This window comes from Felis catus, chromosome C1, assembly GCF_018350175.1.
Source record: "Felis catus isolate Fca126 chromosome C1, F.catus_Fca126_mat1.0, whole genome shotgun sequence".
Lineage (NCBI taxonomy): Eukaryota > Metazoa > Chordata > Mammalia > Carnivora > Felidae > Felis > Felis catus.
The window spans coordinates 207,132,954-207,159,564 of NC_058375.1; the positions used below are offsets into that span (position 1 = coordinate 207,132,954).

Here is a 26,611-nt window from a genome sequence, read left to right on the forward strand (position 1 = left end):
ACCTAACCCCTAACGCTTACCTGACACACTCATTACACGCTAGCACATCAGAGCACGCGGTATGGAGAAGGCAGGTGCTTTCAAGTCAGACAGACAGACAGGATCTTCTCGGTTTCCTCATCTGTAAAGCAGGGACAATAACACCCTTCGGGAATGTTGGCAGATCAAAGAGCGTAACGTAGACAGAGCTCCCCGCACGCACGCGCAGTGTGCTAGTAAGTAGCATTATTGCCCTATGTCCAGATCAACTATAACAAAAGCTAAATTAAGCAACAGGGTAACAAGCAAGGAACATTTTATTGTGTATGCATATTCTCAAAAATAACACAAAAAAACAGAACCCACAAACAGGAGCAAAGGACAAAGTTTTCTAACTCTCTGGGACACACAGGGCACCATGTCTTATAGAAACGTAGCTAGTACAAGACAAAATGTACTAATCAACATTGCCCTTTGCTTCCCCAGTCAAAAAGGCTATAGAGTAAAACACTTTAAATTGTATTCTAATATAAATTTGTTGCACAATTAAACCTCAATTTACTCAAAGAGTTACTGTATAGTAAACTACAGAAAATAGAGTAGGCATTCAAATAATCTGCTCACAATTAACAATTAAGCAATAGACACTCGAATAAATACAGCATGTATTACTTATTTGTTAAACCTCACACTGATAATGAGCAGATGCTTTATCATGAATAGTAACTGGTTCCTTACATTTTAGGAGACACCAGATCCAGTAACGGAAGTAGAAAGTAATTTAATGAAAACTCATTTAAGAAAATATTTCCTTGGGTCTGAGTCACTATGGTATTTATTACATATTCAGGCCAGTTTCAACAGTTGAAAAATGTAGGTACTAGCAAACTGAATTCTTTAGGGAGAGAACCAAGTGACGCATTCGAGAGCACTATTTTTTGTTTACATCCTCCAGGCAGCAGGACAGAAGCAGGACATAGTAAACAGAGATTTACAGCGTACTGAATAACATTTCCGGCTAATGCTACGCCGGTGTTTCTATCATTTGCGTTAAAAAGGGCAATTTTAGAACACATCTAGAATGAAGAATTGACATTTCCTTATCACATACATAACTAGATCTAAACGTGAGGATTTTCTCTAACATTCTGTACTTTTTAATCCCTATTAGCAGAAATTAGCGTGAGTATTCAGGAATGGAAAAACCATAAACTGTTGCTTGAAGAACTATTTTAAATGACCTGTTTAAGAGCAACGCAGTCAAAATAAGGCAATAACTAGAAGCCTAGCGGTATTTTCCTTATGTGCCCAGTCAGCAGAATTGAGAAAATAATTTTTGCCCACCTCTATAAAAATATTACCCCATTTGCTCCCTAGTAAGTAGTAGAGACAAGGCAAGCTTGCCATGTGTGTTTTTAAAAAGAAAAGTGATTAACAGGCTCTGATGGAGACAGAAGTCAATCGAAACATTCCTTCCTTTTCTGGATACCCCTCTCTAGTTCTTTGTTATATATGTCTTTCCTCCTTGGTGTATATTAGCTTAACCCCTTAGCAGGTGTTCTCACAATCTTATATTCTCTATAGAACACTGGGTTTTCCATTAAGAATTTTTTACAGTAAAAAAAAAAAAAAAAAAAAAGGCTGAAAGCTACGGCGTGGTATTGTGCTGTCTACCATGGACACGATAAAATCACATTGGACAGAAGTTAAAGGCAAACAGAACCACAACTCAGTACTCTTTAACATGGCCAGAAACAGATCATATACTATTTTCCTTTCAGGACTTCATCAAATCCCCAGGATAGCACCTTTGTACGAGCTGGACCATTAACTGAACGAAATCTAACATTCAATGCTGCCCTTTAAGATCGCACCCCTCAAGCTTTCTTCCAGGCTGTGTATCATATATTTTGTAAAGAGCTTAAGAAATGTTATTAAAGGTGATATAACACAAAAATTATAAGGAGCAACAAAATCCTTCAGTCGTATTTCTGAAGGCAAGTCAATTTTTAATGCAGATCATTCTAGATCATTCTAGAATCCTTTCCTTATTATTTGCGTCACTTGGCCATTAAGATATCTTAGTTTAACTGCCTGCCTTAAACATTATAGTCCCTCTCAGCCGTTGTGAAAAAACAGATTTAGTCCCTTCATGGTATCGCTCAGAACAACCACGCTGTCTTGATATGATCCCAACACAGTGACGCAGTAGTTTTTATCAGTATCCACCAGTAAGACTAACAAAAACACTGTTGCTCTCTACTTTAAAATCTGTCTTTCAGAAAAGTAGGCCTCTCTTCACTCACTTGCACAGACCTGAACAGGTACGTGTACTACTGTAAAAACAAACAGTCCAAGAAATAAATACTGGAATATTAAAAGACAGGCTCCCCCTTCCCCACCTCTTCCCCATCCCGGTACTAAGTGGCCACAAACTTTTAAAATGCCATTTGACACGAGAGAATTCGCTGGTTGTTATGAATGTGATTTACAAGGTAGGAATGACTGTGCAGGACCTGGTGAACAACTGCTGCTCTGGGTTGCCCATTCCCTTCTATGAAATATTAACGATATTCCTCACAGCAAAGAGTCAACACAGTTTAAAAAGCTCTGGAGTTCTTTTCTGCGGTGTATATCAAATTGCCACAATATCACAGGGGCTCATCTTGGAACTACAAACCGAATGCATGTGTCTTTTCGGAGGACTGCACCGTTCTGTGGAACAGAACGATCGCTTCCCTTCGCGGTCATGCTGGTAGCTGGGTGGGGTTTTCCATTTTCCATTGGTCGTTTCTGACTGTAGTGAGGGAGTCAGGCGGCTCGTGTGACTCCCACGTTAACAGCACCATAAATACGTTTTGTCCTCAGAGCACGTCTGGGGGAAAGGGAAGAAGGTGGGCTGCCCGGGTTAATCTAGAAATTTTACAGCTCGCTTAGTAACAACCGTGACGGTTGGCCGTGGCATATGGTCTGGGAAGAGGAAGCAACGAATGTGCCAAACACCGAGGGCAGATAACGGCCCTACCTGCTCAGAACAGGGATCCTTCAGAAGTTTGTCCATAACTAAGTGCACAGGATCCTCCCACGCGGACAGTAAGGAAGGAGGGGCCCTCTGGGCTCTTGAGCTCCTGCTGCGCCCCTCAAGACGGAGAGAGCATGTTCTCCTCCCCCTGCCCCCTGCTCTGACGACAGAGCCACCGAAGCTGACAGAGCCACCGAAGCCTGCGGAGGGCCCGCGAGTCTGACGGAAGGGGGCTTGCAACCGGAACTGCTTTAACAAAGTTCTAAGCATTGGCGCTCTTTTGTTCAATAGTTTTTCCTCTGAAACTCGCATTTGCCCAGTCGCTCCTTCAGCACACACCAGCTCCCTGTTCACGAGGGAGCCTTACCGAGGTCACTCCTCTCTTTGGGGAACAACTACGACCAACTTTTTCCATGTTCGTCCCCACAGGTCGTGCCACAAGTGCCCCCAAACACAGGTGACATGTTTTTCTTTTTTAAAAAAAATGTTGCTTTGTCGTTTTGGCGGCTACTGGCCATTCCCGTGACGGGGACGGTGGCGCCATGGGGAACGGCTGCATTTGGTGAAGGGCGCCTCTGGGAAGGTGCAGGCCTCGCCCGGCTCCCGGATCAACACGGAGAAAACCCAGTTGCCAGACTGCAGCCCACCACAGGCGTCATGTCCCAAATCTGCAAGAGAGAGAAGACGCCAGCGAGGCAGTGCTCATCACGGGCTCCGAAAGCAGAGCTCACGCTGCAAATGGCTGTTAAACTGGAACAGGGGTCAAAGGAACTCACTCTCTCGTTCTTCTGCTATAAAACCTTCTCAAGATCTACAGTGACAAAAGCACACAAACCGCTCACTAAAATGTGAAAAAAGCTTGTAAGCGCTATCCTGTCACCTGAAGATTCCATCACAATGTTTGCTAGACATTTATTTTCATTTTTAATAAAAAGCCGACTGGGGAAAGCCCCTACTCTGAAGAATTAAGAGATAAAGCGTGTCATGATTTCACAACTCCAGAGTGGCACTGAGTCTAAAACGCTAGCTTTTAGTATCTGTGTTAGTGACCGAGGGATCGAAAGAAACAACATGTGGTTATTTCTTACAAGTAGGAAACCTTCTGTCCAGGATCCCAGGACCACCAGCAAGGGAAGGACGACCGGCGGCAGGGGTCGGCTAAGGGGTCGGCTAAGGCGCAGAGGCGCTGCGAGGCAGGAACCCTGGGCAGATGGCCACACTGGGTGCCAGGCCCCACCAGCTACCCCGAGGATGGATGTGGTACAGGGAAACACCACCGGAAGGAGCCACCACCAAGGGCCTGGGGACTCACAAACACGCAGCTTGTGACTCAGGGTTTTCAACTGGCTGCAGGTGGCATGGCTGCTTGTAAAAAGGGAAGGCGAGCCGGCCGACCAGAAACGGGACGGACTAGAAGTCTTCCGTCCACGGCACGACCACGGAGCCATCTGCGCGCACACGCTCGTCGGGACAACCAGGCAGGTTACCTTTACGATGCGGTCGGTCCCACAGGTCACCATCAGTCCCCTGGCAACGTCCATGGACATGTGGGTAATGTTATGCTTTCCTTCATGGAAGGTTGCTAGAGAAGTCCGACTGACCAAGAGAAGAGAGACCACTGAAAGCTCAGCTGTTTCTAGAGCTAAGGAAAGAGTCTTCTTGGCAATATAAAGGAAACACAATGATAGTGTCCACATTTGCTCCTCAAAATGTGCCTACAGTGAAGTTTATAATTAAAGGATGACAGAAGGCACGATCAGCTGCAAGACTGCTCTATAGAAGGTTTGGCAGAGCTCCCCAGATAATGGATATGTATTGTTTCAGTGGGAAGGCTTATATATTCCTAGGCACTAAAAAAGCACTTTTAGTAACAGCAGAGGAACTAGGGGCACCTCGGTTGGGCGTCTGACTTCAGCTCAGGTCAGGATCTCACGGTGCGTGGGTTCAAGCCCCGCGTGGGGCTCTGTGCCGACCGCTCGGAGCCTGGAGCCTGCTTCGGACTCTGTGTCTCCCTCTCTCTTTGCCCCTCCCCCACTCACGCTCTGTCACCGTCTCTCAAAAATGAATATACGTTAAAATTTATTATTTTTTTTTTAAATAACGCAGAGGGACTACACTGCATGAGATCCTGTCCTGTGGGTAAGACCCTGGCAGGGAGGCTGCAGGGGTCGAAGCTTCTCTGCGACCGGGAGCAGCCCTCGGGCGCTGGCTCTCACTCTGCCCCTGCGCCCGCAGCCTCAGTCTCCTCGGGAACGAACTGACCCCAGCAATGCTGCACTCGCCTTCCAACTTGGGGCTCTGCCACGGTTTGCCAGTCTAGAACTTTCTAAGATGATTCAAAGGTAAGGGAAAGAAAATTAAATTTCCAAGCACAGGAGAGCAAAGCTTGGAGCACGGGATGGACCGGCTCAGCCACCGCATCAGTGCGTGCGTGGCCTTGACCCTGCGCACCGCCCTGCGTGGTGCGGGGGCTCGAGAACGTCCCTCTGCTCAACTGCTCAACTCCCACAGTGTTTGGGAGAAATCTGCCTAGGGTTGTAGGGCGAGGGCCGACGGGCTTCCTCAGAAACTCTTCACGGAGCTGGGAAGGGGCGAACATCTCTCAGGCTGCTTCCCCCTGCAGGTGCACAGTAAGACAGAGACACGCGAACACTCACTCCTCGTCTTTGATGGAGTCGTAGCAGGAATCGCACACGCGGACTTGGAACTCGAAGCCCATGACGGGGTAGCTGGAGCGCTTGCTGCTGCACTTGCCGCAGACAGCCTGCCCGCACTTCCTGCAGTGATGCTTGGGTGGGGGGGGGGGGACCGGGAGGAGGAAAAGGAGGAGGTTAACGTTTGCTTCCGCTTCGGGGCTCCCGGTTTCCCTTCGGGGGAGGGGGATGGGAGCGGGGTAGACGGGCCAATCTCGACACTTGTCAAGGAATTCCAAATCTCCTTGCTTTACTGGTCAAATACAGCTTTCGATTCAGTCATATCATCTGTCTGGATGTCAACAAACGACATTACTAAAACCAACTTCAAGTTCGTTTAGGAGCTTAAACGACTAGAGGTTTCGGAGGAAAAACAAAACCTATTCCTACGTCAGTCAGAGAAAAGCTTTGAAATAAGGTAACGTGCCCTCATTAAGAAATAAATATCCATAATCATATGTTTTACTATTTCTTTTAATCTTCCAAACTGTGATTCTGGAAATAAGGCTCGAGAACATTCAAAACAGACCAGTTATTATTAACTTCGACATATTCTCTTCCTACTAAAAGTTTAGTGACCTGTACCTTTCCTCTCTCCATTCATAAGATGGAAATTAATGTCTTCACGTTTCCTGTAGAAGGAGGGGTTATGTCCCCCATCAGTACAACGCACTTGTTACCACCAGACACATGTTGTAGGAAACAGGCCAAAGATGGAATTCAGATTCCATTTCAAAGCATCAGAATGTTATCCAGGTGCTAAAATCACCCCTGTGTTACCTGCCAGTCTCATATTAGACCTTGCGGCAGCGTAGTTTTCTAAGTAAAATTAAAGAAAGTTCATTAATACACACAAACTTTAGGCCAATCCCTCATAGAGGTGCTAAGAAATAAAATCAGCATTCTTTTTTACTTACCTGCACAAATTCACATTCAATCTTAGTGCACTACCTTCATGGTTGCTGTAGAAATATGGTTTTTTTGGTAGAACTTTAGAATTACATGAATACTCAGTGATAAGAGCATCTTTGAAAGCTATAGGCTATTCAGGACATGTTTCTTTAATTAGAAAAAAAAAAAAAAGTACCAGAAACATGTTTAGTAAAAATGTTCGGGTACACTTATATGGGACAATTTATGACTAATTTAAATTCCTAGTGTCAGAGTATTCCAATGAGGGCCAAACTGTCACATGTCTTTAACAAACCGCAGAAGCATAAGGCTTCCAGTCATATGACCTGCTTCATTCTAATTCTGTGCGTGGCTCGCACGGGATGCTGACGTTAACAAGCAATTCTCCTAGACTGAAGGATCTCTCGCGTAGCTGCAAGAGGCACTCAGTGTTTTCTTGTGCATTCCTGATTTTCCAACACAGGATAAAGCGACAGCACAGCTGGCCCCAGGAAAGGTCCCACTCGCTGTGAGTTACACAGAGACCGTGATATCAAAAACACAGGGGTTCGCAGCGTTTACAGGAAGAAGTAGGATTCCAAACAAAGTGACGGACTAATACCACAAATAACAAGGTGCACGATTAACCTCGCGACAACTCAACGTTGGCTACTCACCTGTCTCAAGCCCAGTGTCTTTGTGTCCCACATCTGTTTTATGTTCCAGAAAAAGGGCTGCTCGCATTTCTGACAAGAATCGCTCTCTAACCACTGAGGAGCCTGGGGGAGGAGAAAGTCAAAGCCACCATTAGAGCATCTCCATGTTGACTAGGATTTCTCAGGCTACTGATACAACAGGTCTAGGCCTTGTTGGTGCTGGCCAACAAGGAATTTAAAAAAAAACTCCTCAATACATCATAGCGGTTGCCATATTCAATACTACCTGTGTTCAGTAATGTTTATCATCTTGGCAACGTTTACAGGACTGTCCGGTTTTTAATCTGTAGACAGGAAGGGGTAATTCAGTTTTCACTGGGAACTCCTAAGGGATGTCTTCGTAGATTTCTGTGCCAGAGTTGCTGAATATCGAAATCCCACTGAGTGAAAACCCACTTCTTGCAGAATCTGGGGGATGACCACCTGGGAAGTCTTGTGGGGTCACATCTTCCGGGGGCAGCTCCTGTCAGGCAGATTTGCCAGCCGGCCCCTCCGGCTCCCGTGAGCGGCTACCCTCCCGCGGGCACACGCACCGTCGGCACACCTCCGCCCCAGCACCGTGCTCTCTGGACTGTAATCCTATACGCACGTCTCGTTTCTCCCCACGAGCCTGTCATTCACTGCTCTTACTCGTCCTGATGTATGGACAGCCTGTCCCAGAGCAGGTCCCCAATGAATTTTTATTAAAACAGGATGATTAACAGTCTTGATGTCACTTTAACCAGAACTTAGAAAGTACTGCTCTAGACAAACCATTAGATTGCACCCGATTACAGGATGAAACCGTTAAAAGCCATTTATGAACCTCAATCACTTGTCATTACATATGTGCGATACAAATAGGAGAGAACACGAATTTCTGTCAGGCCAAAGACTGCGAAAAAATGATTCTTTCTTGATCTTGAAAGTGCACACTCCAGAAAAATACACCTGGTGAGAGGAGACCATGACGGGAGAATGGCGGACACCGCATTGCACCGGCCCCACCGACCCTTCTAAAGCAGTCAGTAAGACGGAGAGCCTCCAAGATTGAAGCCGGGACTTCTGGGGCTAAGAACAAGTGCCTCTGCGTCCTTCTTTTGCTTCCTATTGCTTCAGGACTTTGGGCTTTCCTGTTTCTTACTTTAGATACGTCGCGAGAAATAACTTCTGCAAAGGACTTTCTGGGGGGTGGGGAGCACCACAAATAGCACGAAGTGGGCTCGGACAGAAGACAGGTTTCTCTGGATAACCGGAGAAATACTGGAAAGAAGGGAAGGCGAAGAAAAGGGTGACAGAGACGTGCACCCACGTGGGAAGGAGGACGGCCTTGCTGCAGAATTACCTCTTCCGCTTCTGTGATCAACAGAAATCGGGGGGGGGGGGTACGGTGGCTGGGGAACACTGCTCGGGAACAAGGCCCCTGAGGGAGAAAACGGGCAACACGGCGGGTCATGCCACCCACGGCATGGCGATGTCTGTCCGCGGGGAGGGGAAGCAGGTGCCGCTGCCTGGGCTCGGGTCCGGGACGCACGCGGCACCACACACACGTGGAAGAAAGCTCAGGATGTCTTGACAGCAGCAATATCCAATATCCCAGCAGGAGCACCTGCCTCCTGAGGTGGGGGAGGGGGGCGAGTCTACGTGTGGGAAGCGTGTGCATGGGGCCTGGCGTCCCAAGTGCCCCAGGAGTCCGGGCGGGGCACCAAGTAATTCTTGTGCCTGACGCCACCTGATTTTCAACACAACCCGAGGAGACACGCAGCAGCGACAGTCCCACGGTGCGAGCAAAGAGACCGTGGCTCTGGCGGTAAAGCGGCCGTAGGGGACTAGTGCGTAGCTGGCCATCTAGGAGACACTAGCTCGCCCGCCGCACTCGACACAGCATCCCCGAATGGGTCTTCTCTCTTTGAACGTGAGGCTCTCCGCACGTGGTTCTGGGGCGTGGCCACACTCCAGCCGAGCCCTTACCCTCAGGAACATACAATTCCGTCTAGGGGCTTAGGAAAGAACATTCCGTGACTGAGCTGGGGTGGGGAGAGGGGCTCCAGGGAAGAAAGGTATGCTTTCCGTAACTTCAGATGACACACAAAAGGCAAAATCAGAAGTAAACAGGCTTTCTGGAGCGTTTTGTTGTAAGAAGCACCCGCAACTTTCTTTCTTTTAATAGGATACAGTGCTATGCTCCAAGCTATCAGGAACCATCCTGTTCTGTGCTTATTCTCTAAAGGGAATTTTTTTTTTTTCTTTCCTGAGAAGAGCAGAAGAGAACGCTAATCAAGCACTGTTTCGCTCTTCCTTACATACTGTTCCATCTGCCTGTGCTGCACAAAAGGCGCGACGTGACGAGAATAATCCCCCACGCAGCTATTACCAACTGTTGGAATAATCTGCACGGTACTAATGTGCACCATATTGAACATCCTGCGATCTACTAGTTTAAAATAAGGTTGTCTTTTGAAGTGGGTTCATTCTAATTATTACTTACTCATTTATATTGCAGGTCAACTTCCAAAAAGGAGCCCCGCTAATTATGAGCTAGCAAATCTGCTTTCAGCCTGCCCCAATCAGTATTTCCCAGTGACTCAGTAAGAAATTCCAAGCAGCGTGGGGCTACAGAATCTGGGACTAACTCTGTGTGCCCCTGCCTAAGGAAGACCTATAAATTGTACAAACCCTAACTCCAGGGCCAGAACCTTCTGTATCTGTGGGCTGTTTCCCTTTGCACTATACTCAGCTGGTTTAAAAAAAAAAAAAGAAAAAAAAGAGAGACAGAGACAGAGACACTATTAAAAACAATGCATCTTTTTGACCCAATTTGCTTCCCCACCACCACTGTCAACTACTGAGAGAGAGAAGCTTGCAGAGCATGACGTGGAACCCGCCAGCATGCATGTGATCGGGGGGAATCTTCCACAAATGACTGAAAAGAGACGCGCCTACAAAGGAAGCATCCTGGGCGATGTCTTTTCTTTCCCTAGACGTACAAATGAACTCCACAATCGTGTACCCCTGAAGGGGGGGAATCCTGCTTTTATTTTGTTAACTATTTTTTTCTAAAAGAATTTGCCAAGGATGAGAATAGTGGACTGAAATCCAAGTGGGTGAGCTCTTAGAAGACGCTCCGGCAGCACTGGCCCCAGGCGTCGCCCTCCCACGCGACCCCGGGAACACAGCCTCCGAGCGGTCTGTGCGCTCAGAATAAGACTGAAATACAACGGGCCAAGAGTCCAGGAAATTGAGCAGTATGCTAGGTGTTCGCTCTTGATGCCTGCGAGAGCAGCTACTGGAAAACACAGTTAAAATAAATCTTTGCAAGGAAAACTGTATGTAATATTATGCCAACGTTATAGATAATTAATAACAAGTCAGCTTAAGCCTTACCAAAATATTTTGCCGACTCTTAAGATGTTCTGTTTGGTCTCACAAGTTTACTAAAAAAGGTGACAATCACTACTTCACGTTATGAACTTCGTTTTATTATTTACGGGGGTAGTCTGTTTCCTTCAGGAGATTACAAGCTTCTCGCAGGCAAGAAGACATCGAGAGCATGGTAGCCGTAAAGTCTGGAAATGAGTCACGTCGTGACTGTTTTTTTAATAAACTGAACCCCCCGGATTACGTCTTCTGTGGCACGTGTGGTACAAGTCACGCGCAGAATCTGGTGGGACGGTGGCACCCCAACCAACGGGGCCCAGCACGCGGGCCTCCGCGCTGGATACAGGACAGCGCCCTGAGCAAACCACGTGACCTCACACCACGCAGTAGGCAGTGCCACGCAGGAGCGGCAAGCCCTCGTCTCCAGGCATCAGAACCACCCTCGAGGGGCTCAGTAGATGTTTCTGAAGTTGGAACGGAGTCCTCGGTCCCTCAACTCTAAAATCTTCTCTTCTGAGTCAACAAAAAGTCAGCTCTTCTGCTACCTACATCACAGGTTGGAAAAGACAGGTAATACCCACGCTGGCAGACGTGAGAATGGAAATCCTGCCTGGAAGTCATCTGACAACATCCATAAAAAGCATTAAGAACGTACACATCTCCTGTCCCGCAGGGTCTACTTTCAGAAATTTGTCTGAACGAAATAGCTGAACAATCATACAATGACGAGGTCATGAATGCCCACTGCAGCATTGTTTAAAATAGAAAAAAAAAAACAGAGTCGCCCACAGGTGAGAGGACAGACTGGCGGTTGCCAGAGGAGGTGGTGGAGGGAGGGTGCGACGGGTGACGGGGGTCAAAAGGTACCATACCAACTTCCAGGCTGTCAAAGAAGCAAGTCCTGGGGAGTGGAGGTACAGCCAGGAGGCTGAAACCGCGCTGGGTATTTTGAAGTCACTGACAGGGTGACTCGCGCAAGTTCTCATCACAAGAAACAAAGATTTGCAACTGCGGTGGCGGATGCTAACCGGACTCAGTGCGGTGATCGTTCCCGATATGTGCGAATACCGAATCACTACACTGTACCCCTGAAGCTAATACAGTGATATACGCTATTTCTCAATTAAAAAAAAAAAAGACAGCGAGTTTGTTTAGACAGAGTATCCGTCTAAAGAACCAGAAGCGGCTTTAGAAGGTGTCATCGGATGACTCTACTTCACGGAAGAGTGAACAGAGAAACGACGACACTCCTCTAAATGAGGCCCCACAACTCGTTAGCCGCGCAAACCAATCAGAACTCAGGTCTGCTGAAAACAACACTACGTGGACACCACCCGGTAGAAAATAAAAGCAGAGAACAGTGACATACTTCCCAGGGAGACGAAAAGCACCTTGCTGCATCCCTCTCCCAGCATCCACTGACAGGGACGCTGTGGCGCCCACTTCGCGCCCAGCGGCACCGGGGACCGTCTCCAGGCTGAAAACAGCCTTCGTGCAGTCTGCGGGCAGTGCTGGTCGCCGTGGAAACCTTCTAACGGGCAGGGGTGCAGTGCAAAGTGACACGCGGGAGCCCGTCAGGCGACAACCAACGAGCACGAGGGCGCAGAGCGGGGCTGTGCTAGTCGGCACTGACAGCTGGCAGGGTGGGAACCCAAGAAGCCAGGTTGTGGGGGGGGGGGCCCTCCACATCAGCCTCGTCTTGCTCGTTCCCTTACCTCCTCTCTGCTAACGTCCATGTTCCACACTGCGATTCCACCATCCGACGAACAGGAGACGAGCTGCCTTGTGAGCTGAAGGTAACAAAGGGACTGCACCCTGTCACTGCAAACAACACACATCGGTCACTTGTCTCGACGTGGAAAAACACAGGCTCAAATCTCGCCCCTTGTTGGAACCAGCAACCGGCATTTTGCCACTTTCAGGTACGGTAATGTGGCCTCTGGCATACACTTTAGTCAGATGATGTGTAATGACTCTAACTTCCTATACGGCACCAGAGTTTCCGCGAAAGAAACACTACTTTCAAATCAGTCATTCAGCATCGCAGGCCACAGAGAAGACGATGGCTACAGTCCTCTGGGCCAATCCCTGTGGTCCATTCCTTTTCAGGTGCACAAAATTCACCTACTTGTTCATAACGAAGAGCAAGGAGGGGTGACGCCCTTACTGGAACGCAACCCGGAAACAATCTCCTGACCTACAGACTTGTGTGAAGGATCGTTCCTCGGCTACTTTGCAACCTGACTCTGCTTACAGTAGACAGCAACAGCCTACCCAAGAGCGAGGAAAGGAAAGGCCAATGTCCTCTTCCTCTGAACACTAGAAGGCAAGAACCTGAGTAATGCGACATCATGGCTCAGGTGACGGGGCCTGTGTCAAACCACACCCGCGCATTACTTTTCAGAATAACCAAACCGGTTAGGCATCCAGTTCCAGACTGGCTTGGCATGGCATTCCGTGCAAGCTTCCCCGGCCAAAGTTCTCACCCGCAGTCCTTAACCCACCTGTGCCCTAAGCAGATATTTCAAGAAGGTGACTCCTTGGGACAGACAGGTGGCAAGTGCTCTTTGGACAAAGAAGGAAGAAGACTCTGGGCTTTTTTTTTTTTTGGTGGGGGGGGGGGGGGCGTCTATAACACCAGACACGCAGGGCTAACAGAAAAGCAGTCCAAGTTAAAAGTGGACGGAGTGAGCCCCAGCATAGGGTTGCCTTCACAGATGGGAGTTTGGAAAACAGAGTATCAGAATACTAATACTGCCCCGCCTCCCCCACACTCAGATTCTTTCCCCACCCCCACCAACAGTCACGCACTGGTGGCCCTGCAGCAGCAGGGTGCGGCCTTTCCTTCCTCCGATGTCCCACATGATGATGCTGTTGTCAGAGGCTCCCGAGAAGAGTAACCGCTGAATAGGGTCCCACCAGAGGCAGGCGATGCTACCTACGGTGAGAAAGAGGAGAGGTGAAGTACAGCCCTGCACCTGCGCATACACGTTCAACAGCCAGACCGAACTAGGCCCGGCTGAGCCCCCGAGTAAAACCGTATCTTTGTTGTGCGAAAGGGCCTTCAACACTTTATCACGAGTCACGGAGAAGACACGGCACACCTATCACCCAGAGTTATAAGACAGTGATCTGCAGTTGTACGTCAAACTACTTTGAACACAAAGATGTTTAAGGAATTTTTCTTCATTCTGTACCAAAAAAAAAAAAAAATGATACATATTTATGAAGGGTTAGTTCAGAAAAAGCTTTTGAGGGGAAAAAATAAAAGCGGACAATATTCAATGAGAAAAGACAGTGAAGATCACTGTGGTCAACTTAGGGAAGATAAATATCTAGATTATTCCAGGTTGCCGGGGCCTTGCAGGTGTGTTACCTCAAGATGCATATGTGTAAGGAAATTAAGTTAAGGGTCTCAGAAAACAAAATGGTCTGCACACAATTATGCCTTCTATATTGGCTACACTTAACAAATTTGATACCCTTGAGAAATCTTTCTACAGTTTTCTCTTTCAACAGATCTCTCTCTCGGTGGTTCTATTGATTACTGCTTGCCTAGAAAAAGTTGCCAACAAACTTAATAAAACCGAGCCAGTCACCCAAGTTAACGCTTCTGGCAGGTATAGAGAAAACCGATGAAGTCCCATTCAAAAGCGAACAACGGAAACTAGTTTCTCACAGAGACTTAGCATAAGTGAAAAAAAGAAGCGTTCTGCAAAACTGGCTTCAGGGAACAATTGTGCATAACTCCTGACCCTATTTAGTGCTGTGCCCTGTACACTTCACTGGAGGCCTGACAGCAGATAAACATGGTCCTTTGCTATAAACACTACTAAGCAGTCCCCAGAACCCCGTCTGTCCTTAGCAACCCAGAGAACACTCAGGAGCCTGGGGACCATGAGACCATTAGTCATAAACACAAGTGGTTTCCTTAGGGGCTGTGCCTTCCTGCCCGAATACATTCTAACTTACTTACCCCCCTTTGTTCTACAAGATCCCCCATCTGACAGACTCGTTTTCACTCAAATACATTCGCTAGAAAGCACAGAGTATAGAGTGTATTTAACGTAGGATACCTAAAACACTATTTTCATAAGTAAATTCATCATTAGTTCTTTCAACAGATCCCCCATTCTTCCATCGAAACCAGACGGTGCTCAAGTGTCTAATTTGTTACCCAAAATGGCCAAGTGAGTTTTAGAACTCTTCCTAGAGCCTAACTCACCGCACTGTAGAAATGATAAAATCCCACCCATTCTTTCCCCTCCGTCGCTAACCAAGCAGAAGCAGAACAGCCCAGACATCTCTCCTAATTGTATTGTCTCCCAGCTCTTGTTCAGTGTCCTAGAAACTGACAAATTAAAAAAAAAAAAAAAACAAAAAACCCCAACATTCTTCCAAAGGTCTTACCATTTATAAGTATTTTAAAAGATCTTCTGAAAATAATTTAATTTAAAAAGACAAACAAAATAGACAGTATTATCCACATGAACCATCTGGACAGGGTTTTGACGACACGGAACCCAGCCCAAGAGCCTACTTACAGTTAGCCTTCACTCTTTTAGATCTATATCCCACATCTGGCTAATCAAACCGGAACCGACAGGTCATAGGAGCTGATCATTCATGAAGCCCCAGGGCCGAGAACTAAATCCGGATGCCCAGATTAGGTGAAGAACCCGTGGGTGATCACACAGCCTACCTTCATGTCCTTTGAGGGTTGTAATAACTGAACAGGAGTTCTGTTCAAGCTTCAGCAGGGTGATCTGCCCAGAGTAATCGCCAACAAAAGCATACTGAGTATCATAATCATATCTGTGGAGAAGCAGTCAAGGATATATAACACAATCCCTCCGAAAGTTGTAAAATTGAACAATGTGCCCTTTAAGGAAGTAAGCACAAGCCTAAAACTATGAGACAAAGAAATACCCAACTGAAATTCGGGCAACACATATTTAAAAAAAAAAAAAAAAAAGGCTTTTCAAGGCGGAATTCTTGGGAAAATTAATACTCACTCATTTGACAAGAATTCACTGAGTACCTGTTACTATTCCAGCCAATACTCTAGGGTATTGAAAAAAAAAAAAAAAAGATAAGAGCTGACAGAGAAGACAGACATGAAAACAAGTAGTCATAATCAAACTGTAATTAAGTACAAAAAGGAAAACACTCAATAATGAAAACAGCAAGAAAGAACTGGAACAAAATGGCTATTTATGAAATATCTCTGGAAATAATGTAAAACTCGTAGCAAATATGGACACGAACCCATCTTTCTTTTGGCCTGGATGAGACAGCTTGAAGTGCAGAGGATGATTCATTTTAAATCGCCGTGGAGAGTTTTAATCATCCAAAATGCAGTTATTTGAACAGTAGTAAATTTAAATTTTAAAAATACACGAACCATTGACAGCAACTCACTACTTTCTCGGTCACTTAATGGCCATAGAAACCGGTGGCCGAGCAGCAGTTTAAAACACATCAGGCTGCCCATTGCTTCAATGCCAAAACACAGGTCAAGAAGAACAGCACAGCCTGGGCTGTGCCTTTGTGCTTCTGCACCATTTTCTCGCAATCCATATGAGAAGCCTACCCATGACAGAAACACTTCCTTAGCACAGGACGAATCAAAGTATTTTTCCCTTATCTGAATCTCAAATGTATGGGACTGCTTTGAATGCTTATTTTAAACACCTCATGCTGTGCATTCATTTGTAGCAAACATTTTTCATAAAGGCTTTCCATGGAAAAAAGGGATTTACCGCGCCAGACACCCAACTCTGGAAAAGGAACTACTCTGGGGTATTTGCCTGTTGACAGCCTTGAGCGCGCCGTCCCTGAGATACACCGCTGCCACGGGTCGCCTGTAAGGGCAAATTCTACAGGAAACAAGTTCCAGACAGTAGTAGAAAACCGTGAAAGCAGCAATTTGTTAGCGTTCTGAGGACCCTAAGGCATCTCTGAGAATATTAAATGGATTATGAACCCCCTCCACATACACGCCGACCAACTATAAAACTCCCTTAAGTCCATTTATGAACTCCAGGGTCACAAATCCTTATTATATTCTTTCAGGGTCTGCAAATGATCGAATAAAAGATCAACCCCCTTTTCGTTTTTCTTTATTCAACAAAAAGGTCTTTATTCTCACCTTGAAATGCAAAGAATGAGGGGGTGAGGGGGGTTGATTAAGGAGGTTTAGGTTTCCAAGGTTTTGTATTAAAAACAGACAGTACTTCCCGGCAGAGAACGGCAATTCATCTGATAATGATTTTTAGTAAACCACCCAACTCTATACCAAAGAAACGCGGACACAGAACTTCTTGGATTTTATGCGAAGTACGCAGGAATCGCTCAATCTCTGGATCTCAACCGCCAATTCACGATCAGATTCGAAACGAACTGCCGCGACAAGGAGGCACCGGGCAGGGGAAGGGCCCGCCCGCTGAAGGATACTGTAAACACGAAGCCCAGGAAGTGAAGAAGTGCCTCCCAAGCATGTTCCCGCTGCGGGTGCACATCCAGCTGACGCACTTGTCGTGGCCGGTGCTGATCACCCACTCGGCAGCCACGCTGAAGATAATCGCAGACACTCGGTTCTGATGAGCTGCGGGAACACAAAGGGAAGTCTGCGCCCTTCACGAAGAAACGTGACCTTCCGAATCTGAACGGAGGCGGGCGCCTTCTCGAGCCGGCTGGCCTGGGGTCTCATGGTCTCAATTACCCTACCACGGAAACACCCCGGCTCCGTGAGCCAGCTTTCAGATGACCTTCCCAGCCCCAGCTCAGCACCACACACTTTCTTTCCGTGGCCCAGCTGCCCTGTGTCCCTACTTGGGTGGACGATGGGAAGCACAGCTCACTGAAGACTGATGCTCAAGAGGGATTCCAACAACAGATCAAAGAACAGACTTTTTTTTTTTTTTTTTGGCTGTACTCGAGAGAACATTTTTCCTTTGCTATTAATTATCAGTCCCATATGGAATGCGGTAGTCTTTTCTTAAAGGAACAATGTTTTTTTTTATAGTCTATCACTTTAGTACTTTGACCTTTTAGAAAACACTGACATTGTGAGCAGGAGAAGTTCAATTTTCTGAAATTAAAAAATAGTGCAAGCATTTTGATTCTGGAATATTTTCTGTTTGTCTGAAACTTTTTGTTATTTATAAAGACAAAGTGTTTGTGGAGTTCTGTATTCCAAAATAACAGCTGAGAAAAAGGAAGGCATTCTATCATGTGACCTGTCAAATACTTTCGTTTCCAGGTTGATTGTAAGCTACACTAGGGCAGTAACCTGTCTAGTCTACTTCATCTAGTATAGGACCTGGCATGTAGCAGGTGTTTAATAAATGCCCAGTCTGATGAATGAAGTTAGAGGCTGGACAGAGAAACTGTTTGACCTTGCTCTCAGCTGTACAGGCTGCTTCAAAAGAATTGAAGGACTCTTTCTCATACATTAATTCGAAAACACTACAACTCTATGAGTATATGGGCAAAATCATCAACAGACATTCATAAAAGATCACAAATGATCAACACTAAATAAAGCTTAAGTAACTTTTAAATTGAGAACTTTTGACTATCAAACTGGCAAAAAACATTTGTAAGAGCAATGTCGTACAGACTTGATGAGCAGATACTTTCAGCTACTCATGGGATTGTAAAAATTCACACTATTGCTGGGAAGAAGTTTGTAAAAGAAATCTAGAGCATTAAAAAACTTGTTTGAGCCAGCTACTCCATTTTTAGGCATTTGTCTTAAATAGAAGTAACCCAGGGCTAGGGGATTAGCGTCAGAATAATAGTCAAGACACACACACACACACACACACACACACACACACACACGCACACATACCTGTGTGTGTGTGTGTGTGTGTGTGTGTGTGTGTGTGTGCATGTGAATGTTTCATACGCTCACCTACGTATATATACACTGTCATACAGGTCAGTGTGTGTTAGCAAAAAATGGAAGCACTACCCATGCTCCAAAATAGAAGAATGGGTAAATTAAACCTGATCATGCACCCAATGGAACAGTATAGAAAATTTTGAACGGTGATAAGCAGGAAAGGATGGTAAATATCTCTAAGAGTTAATAGCCTCCTGTATAATTGGGGAAACACCACTAAAAAGTTCACGTGAAACCTAATTTTGATCATAAGAGGCAGTGTTCTAGTTTTGTGTGCGTCTATCTACACACATATATATGTAAGTATGTGTGTGTATCATAATTACCTGGGTAAGTCTTGATAAAGTTCATTTTATTAAAATCTTCAGAAACATGAAATTCCTAAAAGTAAACACATGCAATAAGAAAACAGTCATGGTTTTAAAAACAGGAACTTAACTTTCAAAACAAAGGAAAATCCAAACCTAGCTATGGCCAGAGGTGGGACTCAAGATTAACTCTAGAAGAATACTATGGAACTGCTTCTTTCATCGGGCTTGTCCTCAAGCCACTAGTTCTTTTGGGGAGCAGACCGAATACGGAAGGTGCTGCGGACCAGCACAGTATTTTTCTGCAGTTCTCCCTCTGCGAGTGAGAGCTTTGTATTCCTTCTCCCTCCGCTGCAGAGGAGGGCTTGTTAATTTTGCAGTCCTGGTTACGCTGAGCATTCCTCAAGATGACGTCCGTAAAGCAAAATTACAAAGACCCATTATAAACAGAGTTCTCAGCTACGCTGAAAATATGGCATTGGGTACCTCACCAATGTAAGGGGGAAATTACATATATTTCATATAGAACACGTACAAAAAAAGGAAGTGTAGAGGTTGTGGGTGGTTTGCTTTTTTAAAATACCCTGTATCTTCCTAATTTTTTTATAGACAGGGCAATACTTTATAAGTAGGAAAAAATAAAAGTATATACTTGTTAATGAAAAAATCACCTTCAGCATAAAACGAAGACACAACTCTAAAGAGAAAGCACTATGAATTCTATTGATCGATGCTAAGTGATAAGTTTCTAAGGCTCTAAGTAACATGGACATTGTGAATTGTTGACAAAGAGAAAAAAAAACAAAGGAATACTGATCCCTTGCTCTCCATCTTGGTATTGGAAAGTACAAAAATGTACCAGTATATATTACCATATATGTGTGTGTGTGTGTGTGTGTGTTCATATATGTACTATAATATATATTATATATCCTCAGATGTAAGATAATGTATATAATATACAGTATATATGCTCAGTATAAATGTACTAGTATATATCACTGTATATATACTCATCTGTATTGGGTGGAAAATCAACAGATCATGTGCTAATGAATGGTAAACCAGATTCACATTGCCCCTATGCACTGAAGAGCTGTGTGTTTTTTCTGTGCTGTTCTATAATCTACCCCTGAACCGGGAGCCACAAGAAGGGTCCCTGGAGAAATCAATGTGCAACCACTGCCACCACCGGAGAAATTATTTGTGCTTCGTGGCTTCTGGTTACACACGTGCATGCCCATTGCCACGGTATTCCTATAAAATTTTCAGGACAGAAACGAGAACATTTGCATTTACGGCTCCGTGAGGCATTCACCGCAGCCCCAGACTGACGGGCGAGGGGCTGAGCCTGCCCGCCGCTGAGTGAACTGCTTGGGCAGGGGGCCTGTCCTTTCCACCGGCTTCTTCCTCCCTGGCTCTTCCACACACTCGAGGCCTCTCATCTTTTCGTTTCAAAACCAAAACAAGCAAAAACCCAACAAAACTGTTTTTTTAACAATCCTCCGACTTTCTTCGGCCCCTTCTCTGAGATCAGCCCACACTGGCTGCCCTCGGGCCCTCCAGCTGCTCTCTCCTGGTCATTCTTCCACCCACCGCCCTCACGGCGCTGCCACCACTACAGAGAAAGGGCTTTCCCTTCCTGGGATGTCCCCAGGCTCATCTTCCAGGCCTGACCTCATCCTCTCTCTGCTGCACCTGACAGTTACTCACCCCCATGTGAATCCCCCTGCCTCTCTGGCTTCCACGGCCACAGCGTCCTCGCTGGCTGTCCTCCAGCTCTGCCCATTCTCCTCCGTCTCCCCCATGGGCTCCGAGCCCTCTGATTTCCCTCCCTGCTATTCCCAGGGAATGTGACCTTGGCCCTCGGCTCTTCTCAATCCACCTGCTATCCCCGGTTGGAGCCGCCCGGCCACTGTTAGCAGTTTCCGCTGACACCTATGTTCAGAGAACTCCCAATTCCAGACCAAACCCTTGAGGTTCTGGCCCACAGACCCAACTGTCAAAACGGACCTCATCAACTTCCCCTCTGTATCAGCATCTTTTCTTAGAGGGCAGCTGACCGCTCACCACCATCATCCTGGCTAAAAACCTGGAAGCCATTTTCACACAGCTCTCTGTTAAGCACCCACTCCCACCAGACATCAAGCCTGCTGCCCAGACAGTTCTCCAAGCCATCACCTCTTCTCCAGCACTACCCCCAGTGTTTCGCAGTCTCACGTCGGGGTCCTGAAGTAGCCTCTTAGCTGGGCCGCCTCAGTTTCAGCCTTGTCCCCCTGAACTCCACATACAGGCACGCTAAGCTCACAAAAATAGAAACCTGACGAGTCTATGCTCCCCGGCTTGCTGCTCTTCAATGGCTCCCCTTCGTGCAGTGATTACCTAATGTACTTGACCCTGAGGTTCGCTGTCGAGAGAGGTCACTGAGAGGACATGACCACCAGCTGGCCCGTGAACTGGGGCCCTGGCAATCAGCAGTCAGAGGCCCCTCACCCTTTACCCTGGTCTCTGGTAAGCGTGTGTCACTTGGCCTCCCCTGTTCCCAGACGCTGTCCCAAGGACACAGCCTTGATGGCGACGTGCTGTTGGGACCATCTGGACAGTATACGTGACTGAACCCAGTGAAGGCCACTATTTAAAACTTTTAAGATTCGGGGGCGGGGGGGTGGGGCAGAGACTTCCTCATCTCGCAGCCATTCAAGACAAGCCTTGTACGTAGCCCCCTGGCTTCTTAAACCTGCTCCCCACCGCTCTGGAATGGCTCACCTCTTTCTTCGATCTCTCCCTACCTTCTGCTCATTCTCTCCCCCAGGTGAACACAGCCATTCTTACAGCTGAAAAAAAACCACCCTCGATGCTGAGGACTACAGCCGAGGCTCCCGACGGGCTCCAGGCTCGCATATCTGATGCTAACTTCGCATGGGCGGCCACTGCTTATCCCCTGGTCTCTCAACTGTACGGCTGGGTTCCTCGTTGTCCTCTCTCCCTCCAAATGTCCCCTCCCCACACGCCCCCCAAGCCTTTGTCTTCTCAGTAAATGATACCACTGTGTACCCAGTGACTCGAGCCAGAAACCTGGCTATCACCAGCCTCCTCCTCTTCTTCCCCTCCCCACAACCAACCTTTCCCAGACGCACCTCAAATCCACCCACTTCTGTCCACTGTCCCCGTCAGCGTCCTCTCTCCCAGGGTCACAGCCTGACCATCCAGCTTCCATTCCTGCTGCCCCCCCAAACTGATCCGTTCTCCACCAAGCAGCCACAGGGATCATTTGAGCGCATCAATGATATCCTGTCACTTGCCTGCTGAAAGCCCCGTAGAGCTTCCCACAGAGTCTACAACAAAACTTAAAACTTTATCCAGACCCACCAGGCCCGACACGACCCGGCCTCAGACTGCTTCTCCCATCGCCCCCCAGCCCCTCCCTGGTGCTGAGCATATTGTTATCACACCCAAGGAGGAAATCGTGGATGTTCTCACTTGCTCCAAGGTGGTGTCAAAAATATCAATCCAGCAAGCTAAACCCAGAGCAAACAGAAGGAAGAAAATAATAAAATTAGAGTTGAAATAAATAAGCGGACAATAGGAAAAACAAAAGAAAAAAAAAACACTGAAACCAAAACCGGTTCTTTGAAAAGATCAAGGAAATGGACACCGATTCAGCGGGAGCCAGGAAGAAACAGCGAGGACTCCAACCACTAAATCCAGCAACGGAAGGGGGACACGACCGCCAGCCTTGCAGAAGAAACACAAAGGCTCGTGAAGGGCTGCTATGCCCACGTGACAGAATCCCATTCCACCATAAAAGGAACGAGGCGCTAATTCAAACCGCAACACAGATGCACCTCGGAAACATGCCGAGTGAAAGAAGCCGGACCCGAAAGGCAACGCATCCTATGTGACTGTTTACATAAAATGTCTAAAACAGGCAAATCTCTGCACTCGGAAAGCAGATTTGTGATTACCAGGAGCTGGGAGAAGGAGGCGTGGGAGTGACTGCTAACGGGTACGGGTTTCTTTGGTGGGGGTGGTGAGAATGTTCTGGAATTAGAGAAGGTTAATGGTTGTATAATCTTGTGAATATACTACAAAACCAGTGAATTACATACTTTAAACTGGTGAAATTTCACGCGAATTATACCTCCATTAAGAAAATACACATACACACACCCACGCAATTAGAATCATAAAAATACCTACAATCTATACTAACTTGAAATTTTGAATATCTAGCCCTTCGCCACAGATAGTTGGAGAAGCGCTGCCTTAAACGGTCATATGAGCTGTTGGCTCAATGACCAGTCACCAACCTTGCCCTCTGTCCCTCTCCACGGTTACACTTCCATACACGTGCACGCGTGTGCACACAGGCCGTCATGCCCACCCCCCGCCTGGCCCCCTTCACGGTTCAAGGATGGGGCTGCTGTAGGCCTCACATTCACCTTAGGAAAGCTGTGCTTTGTGGCTTAGGCTGAACACCGAACGATCAATCATGAAAACATTCTGAGCTCCGTGACTAGTTTAAAAATAAGCACTAATTAAAATGAATCCATTTTTACGCCTAATACCCATACTGAAGTAAAAAAAATCTTTGATGCCAAACAATCAGGCATCCATCATTCTTTATTCCAACCGTCCAACAGGCGTGAACGCTGGTGGTGGGGGGGGGGGGGTCAATGTAACGCATGCACTCTGGAAGCGACCTACCATGACGGCTCCATTATCCTGGCCCACAAATATCCGTCTGCTGTCGTGATGGTAAGCCATAGCAGAGCAAGGAGCTGCCAGGAAGACAAAGACCATATTAAAGGCAGAGCTACGCATTCTAAGTCATTGTTCAAAACACGTTATTTAAAAAGCATACACGATTTAGGTTTAAAAAAGAGGGCAAGAATGTTCTGTAGAAAATAACGATGTAAACGGAAAAGTTAATGGTTATTAACCATTATTGAAGTTCCTATTGAAGTTCTTTCTGCTGCTGCAGTTTAAAATTCCAACTCAGGGGCGCCTGGGTGGCTCAGTCGGTTGAGCGGCCGGCTTCGGCTCAGGTCATGATCTCACGGTCCGGGAGTTCGAGCCCCGCGTCAGGCTCTGTGCTGACCGCTCAGAGCCTGGAGCCTGTTTCAGATTCTGTGTCTCCCTCTCTCTGCCCCTCCCCCGTTCATGCTCTGTCTCTCTCTGTCTCAAAAATAAATAAACGTTAAAAAAATTTTTTTTAATAAAAAAATAAATAAAATTCCAACTCAAAAAAATCTCAATTGTTTTGCATCTTTGAACGGATCAAGCAGGCATGCGGATTCATCTGGCTGTAATGCCCACCTGTAGGCTACGGAGTCCGCAGACTGGTGCTCGGTGCTCGGAGTGAGAAATCTGTTCCCTAAACTCAGCAGGCCGTCCTGCCCCACCCCCCTTCCCCATCACAGCTAACAGAGTGGCTGGAATCATGGAAAAGGGGTTCCCAGCGCTAGAATTCCGATTCCACAGCATATGTGAGCCAAGTTAGGAAAGCCACTTTGGGATGATGTTTTCTCTTCCGACGGTCAAAAAAAAAAAAAAAAAAAAGCCGGGGAGGGGGATCCCTTTGCGATGACACACACAGCCTCAGTTTGGAGTACTGCAGTGGTAAGGTGCACAGTGGTGTTATGTGACTGGGCTAGCACCTGCTTCTTCTCACATCCACAGCCCTTTCCAGGTTCTACCTATCTGTCTTCCTTCTTTCCTTCCTTCCTCCCTTCTCCCTTCCTTCTCATTCCAGAGAATGAGTCACAGAGAGGAGAAACTCCAAATCATCTCCTTCTGCTAAAAATCAGAATTAAAATGATTTGTGAAATGGAACACTTGAAATGTGTGGGTTCGCTGCAGCCTAAAGAATTTCAATTGACCATGCGAGAACCACCAGGAGGGAATACGTACCGTGAAACAAACTTGAGCTTACTTTGAGGTAACCCTTCTTACAAAAAAGTAAAAGAAAAAAAATCTTATAAATGGCATTACCATTTGAAAATGGTTTAATTTAAGGTTCTCTCTCTAGAAAGGGCTGACATTTTCCACTGAAGGACAAAAGTAAACTCAAACACTGGACTGCACCTGAAGGCAAAGACATAGATAGCTGCATGATGAGATGATGGAAAGAGGCTTTTTCAAGTGCAGAGAACTACCCAGCTGGAAGGCAGGTGTTACCGCAGTGTGCACACAGACTGAAGTCCGTACCCCTCATCCACCACACTGACCTGGGGGACTAGAAAGAATGACCAAGTTTAGGGCCACCTGGGTGGCTCAGTCAGCTGGGCATCTGACTCTTGGTTTCGAATCAGGTCACGATCTTGTGGTTTCATGAGCAAGAGCTCCACGTCAGGCCCTGTGCTGGCGGCGTGGGGCCAGCTTGGGATTCTCTCTCTCTCTCTCTCTCTCTCTCTCTGCCAGTCCCCAACTCATGCTGTGCCTGTCTCTCTCAGACAAATAAAAGTTTTTAAAAAATTAAAAAAAAAAAAAGAAGAATCGAGTTTAAGAATTATAGCCCCAAAGGTATATGTATCTTAGCGTAATGTACAGTAAAACCTTGATTTGCGAGCATAATTCATTCTGGAAACGTGCTTGTAATCCAAAGCACTCACATATCAAAGCGAATTTCAAGAACCATCGGCTCAGTTGTGATGTGATGTCTGGCATCACCTACTGCTTGTACCGAAAGATATCGCTTGTTTATCAAGTTAAAATTCATGAGATGTGGCGCCTGGGTGGCTCAGTCGGCTGAGTGTCCGACTTCGGCTCAGGTCATGATCTCAGGGCTCGTGAGTTCGAGCCTCATGTCGGGCTCTGTGCTGACAGCTCAGAGCCTGGAGCCTGCTTCGGATTCTGTGTCTCCCTCTCTCTCTCTGCTCCTCCCCTGCTTGCTCTCTCTCTCTCTCTCTCAAAAATAAGTAAACATTAAAAAAAATTTTAAAAACTCATGAGAAATGTTTGCTCATCTTACAGAACACTCACAAGAACAAGATACCTGCAATCCAAGGTTTCACTGTGCTCTTCAATAACCATCATAAAATTATCTTTGGCAAACCAAACACGCGTTGATGATTTCAGATTCACTGTCGTCATTTTTGCTTACTTCTAGGTTGGAACAAAATCTTAACACTTTAGTTTTAAGCTTCTTTCGATTCTTTTTATGTCCAACCCCCCCCATAACAAACTGTCCATAAATATGTAAAATCCTCCCTTGTGTAAAATTTACAACATGCTGAGTAGTTTTATGAGGCTAGAGAATTCTTACATTTAAAAAAGGAAGAAAAAAACTTCCCTAACTTATTTGGCATCTAAAGATGTCCTGGCTTTTTTCTTTTTTAATTTTTGTTCAAGTTTTATTTTTGAGAGAAACAGAGAGAGAGAGAGAGAGAGAGAGAGAGAAAGTGAGCAGGGGATGGTCAGAGAGAGAGGGAGACACAGAATCCGAAACAGGCTCCAGGCTCCAAGCTGTCAGCACAGAGCCAACGCAGAGCTCAAACTCACGAACCATGAGATCAGGACCCGAGCTGAAGTGGAACACTTAACCGACTGAGCCACCCAGGCGCCCCTGTCCTGGCTTTTTTCTAGAAGGGAAGGTTCTAGTGAGATAAGCAATATTAATTAAAAAAAAAAAGTTTGGATATTCACACGGTTTTATAAACATGCGAAACACACACCATCTTTAACTCAGTGGCCTTTTAAAAAGGCATCACTGCCATCCAAACTCATATGCT

General features: G+C 46.4%; 1 protein-coding gene and 1 long non-coding RNA gene across 5 annotated transcripts in view; one reads left to right on the forward strand and one right to left on the reverse strand.

Annotated features, from left to right (window-relative positions):
• Positions 1-278: 278 nt before the first annotated feature.
• The window catches only part of WDFY1 (WD repeat and FYVE domain containing 1), a 45,939-nt gene continuing 19,606 nt past the window's right edge, over positions 279-26,611 (reverse strand). For all 4 annotated transcript variants that reach the window (XM_023259733.2, XM_023259734.2, XM_045034543.1 and 1 more), the window contains 10 exons: positions 23,586-23,659; positions 18,897-18,951; positions 17,115-17,265; positions 15,361-15,473; positions 13,470-13,596; positions 12,374-12,479; positions 7,263-7,364; positions 5,659-5,789; positions 4,489-4,597; positions 279-3,669 (listed from right to left, as the gene is read on the reverse strand). In XM_023259733.2, coding sequence (XP_023115501.1) covers positions 3,610-3,669; positions 4,489-4,597; positions 5,659-5,789; positions 7,263-7,364; positions 12,374-12,479; positions 13,470-13,596; positions 15,361-15,473; positions 17,115-17,265; positions 18,897-18,951; positions 23,586-23,659 — 1,028 coding nt within the window. In that variant the 3' untranslated portion in view covers positions 279-3,609. The remainder of the gene's footprint in view (positions 3,670-4,488; positions 4,598-5,658; positions 5,790-7,262; positions 7,365-12,373; positions 12,480-13,469; positions 13,597-15,360; positions 15,474-17,114; positions 17,266-18,896; positions 18,952-23,585; positions 23,660-26,611) is intronic.
• LOC109502895 lies at positions 20,355-21,931 on the forward strand. The gene is made up of 2 exons (XR_002161793.3): positions 20,355-21,389; positions 21,691-21,931. It is a non-coding gene; the product is annotated as an uncharacterized LOC109502895 (long non-coding RNA).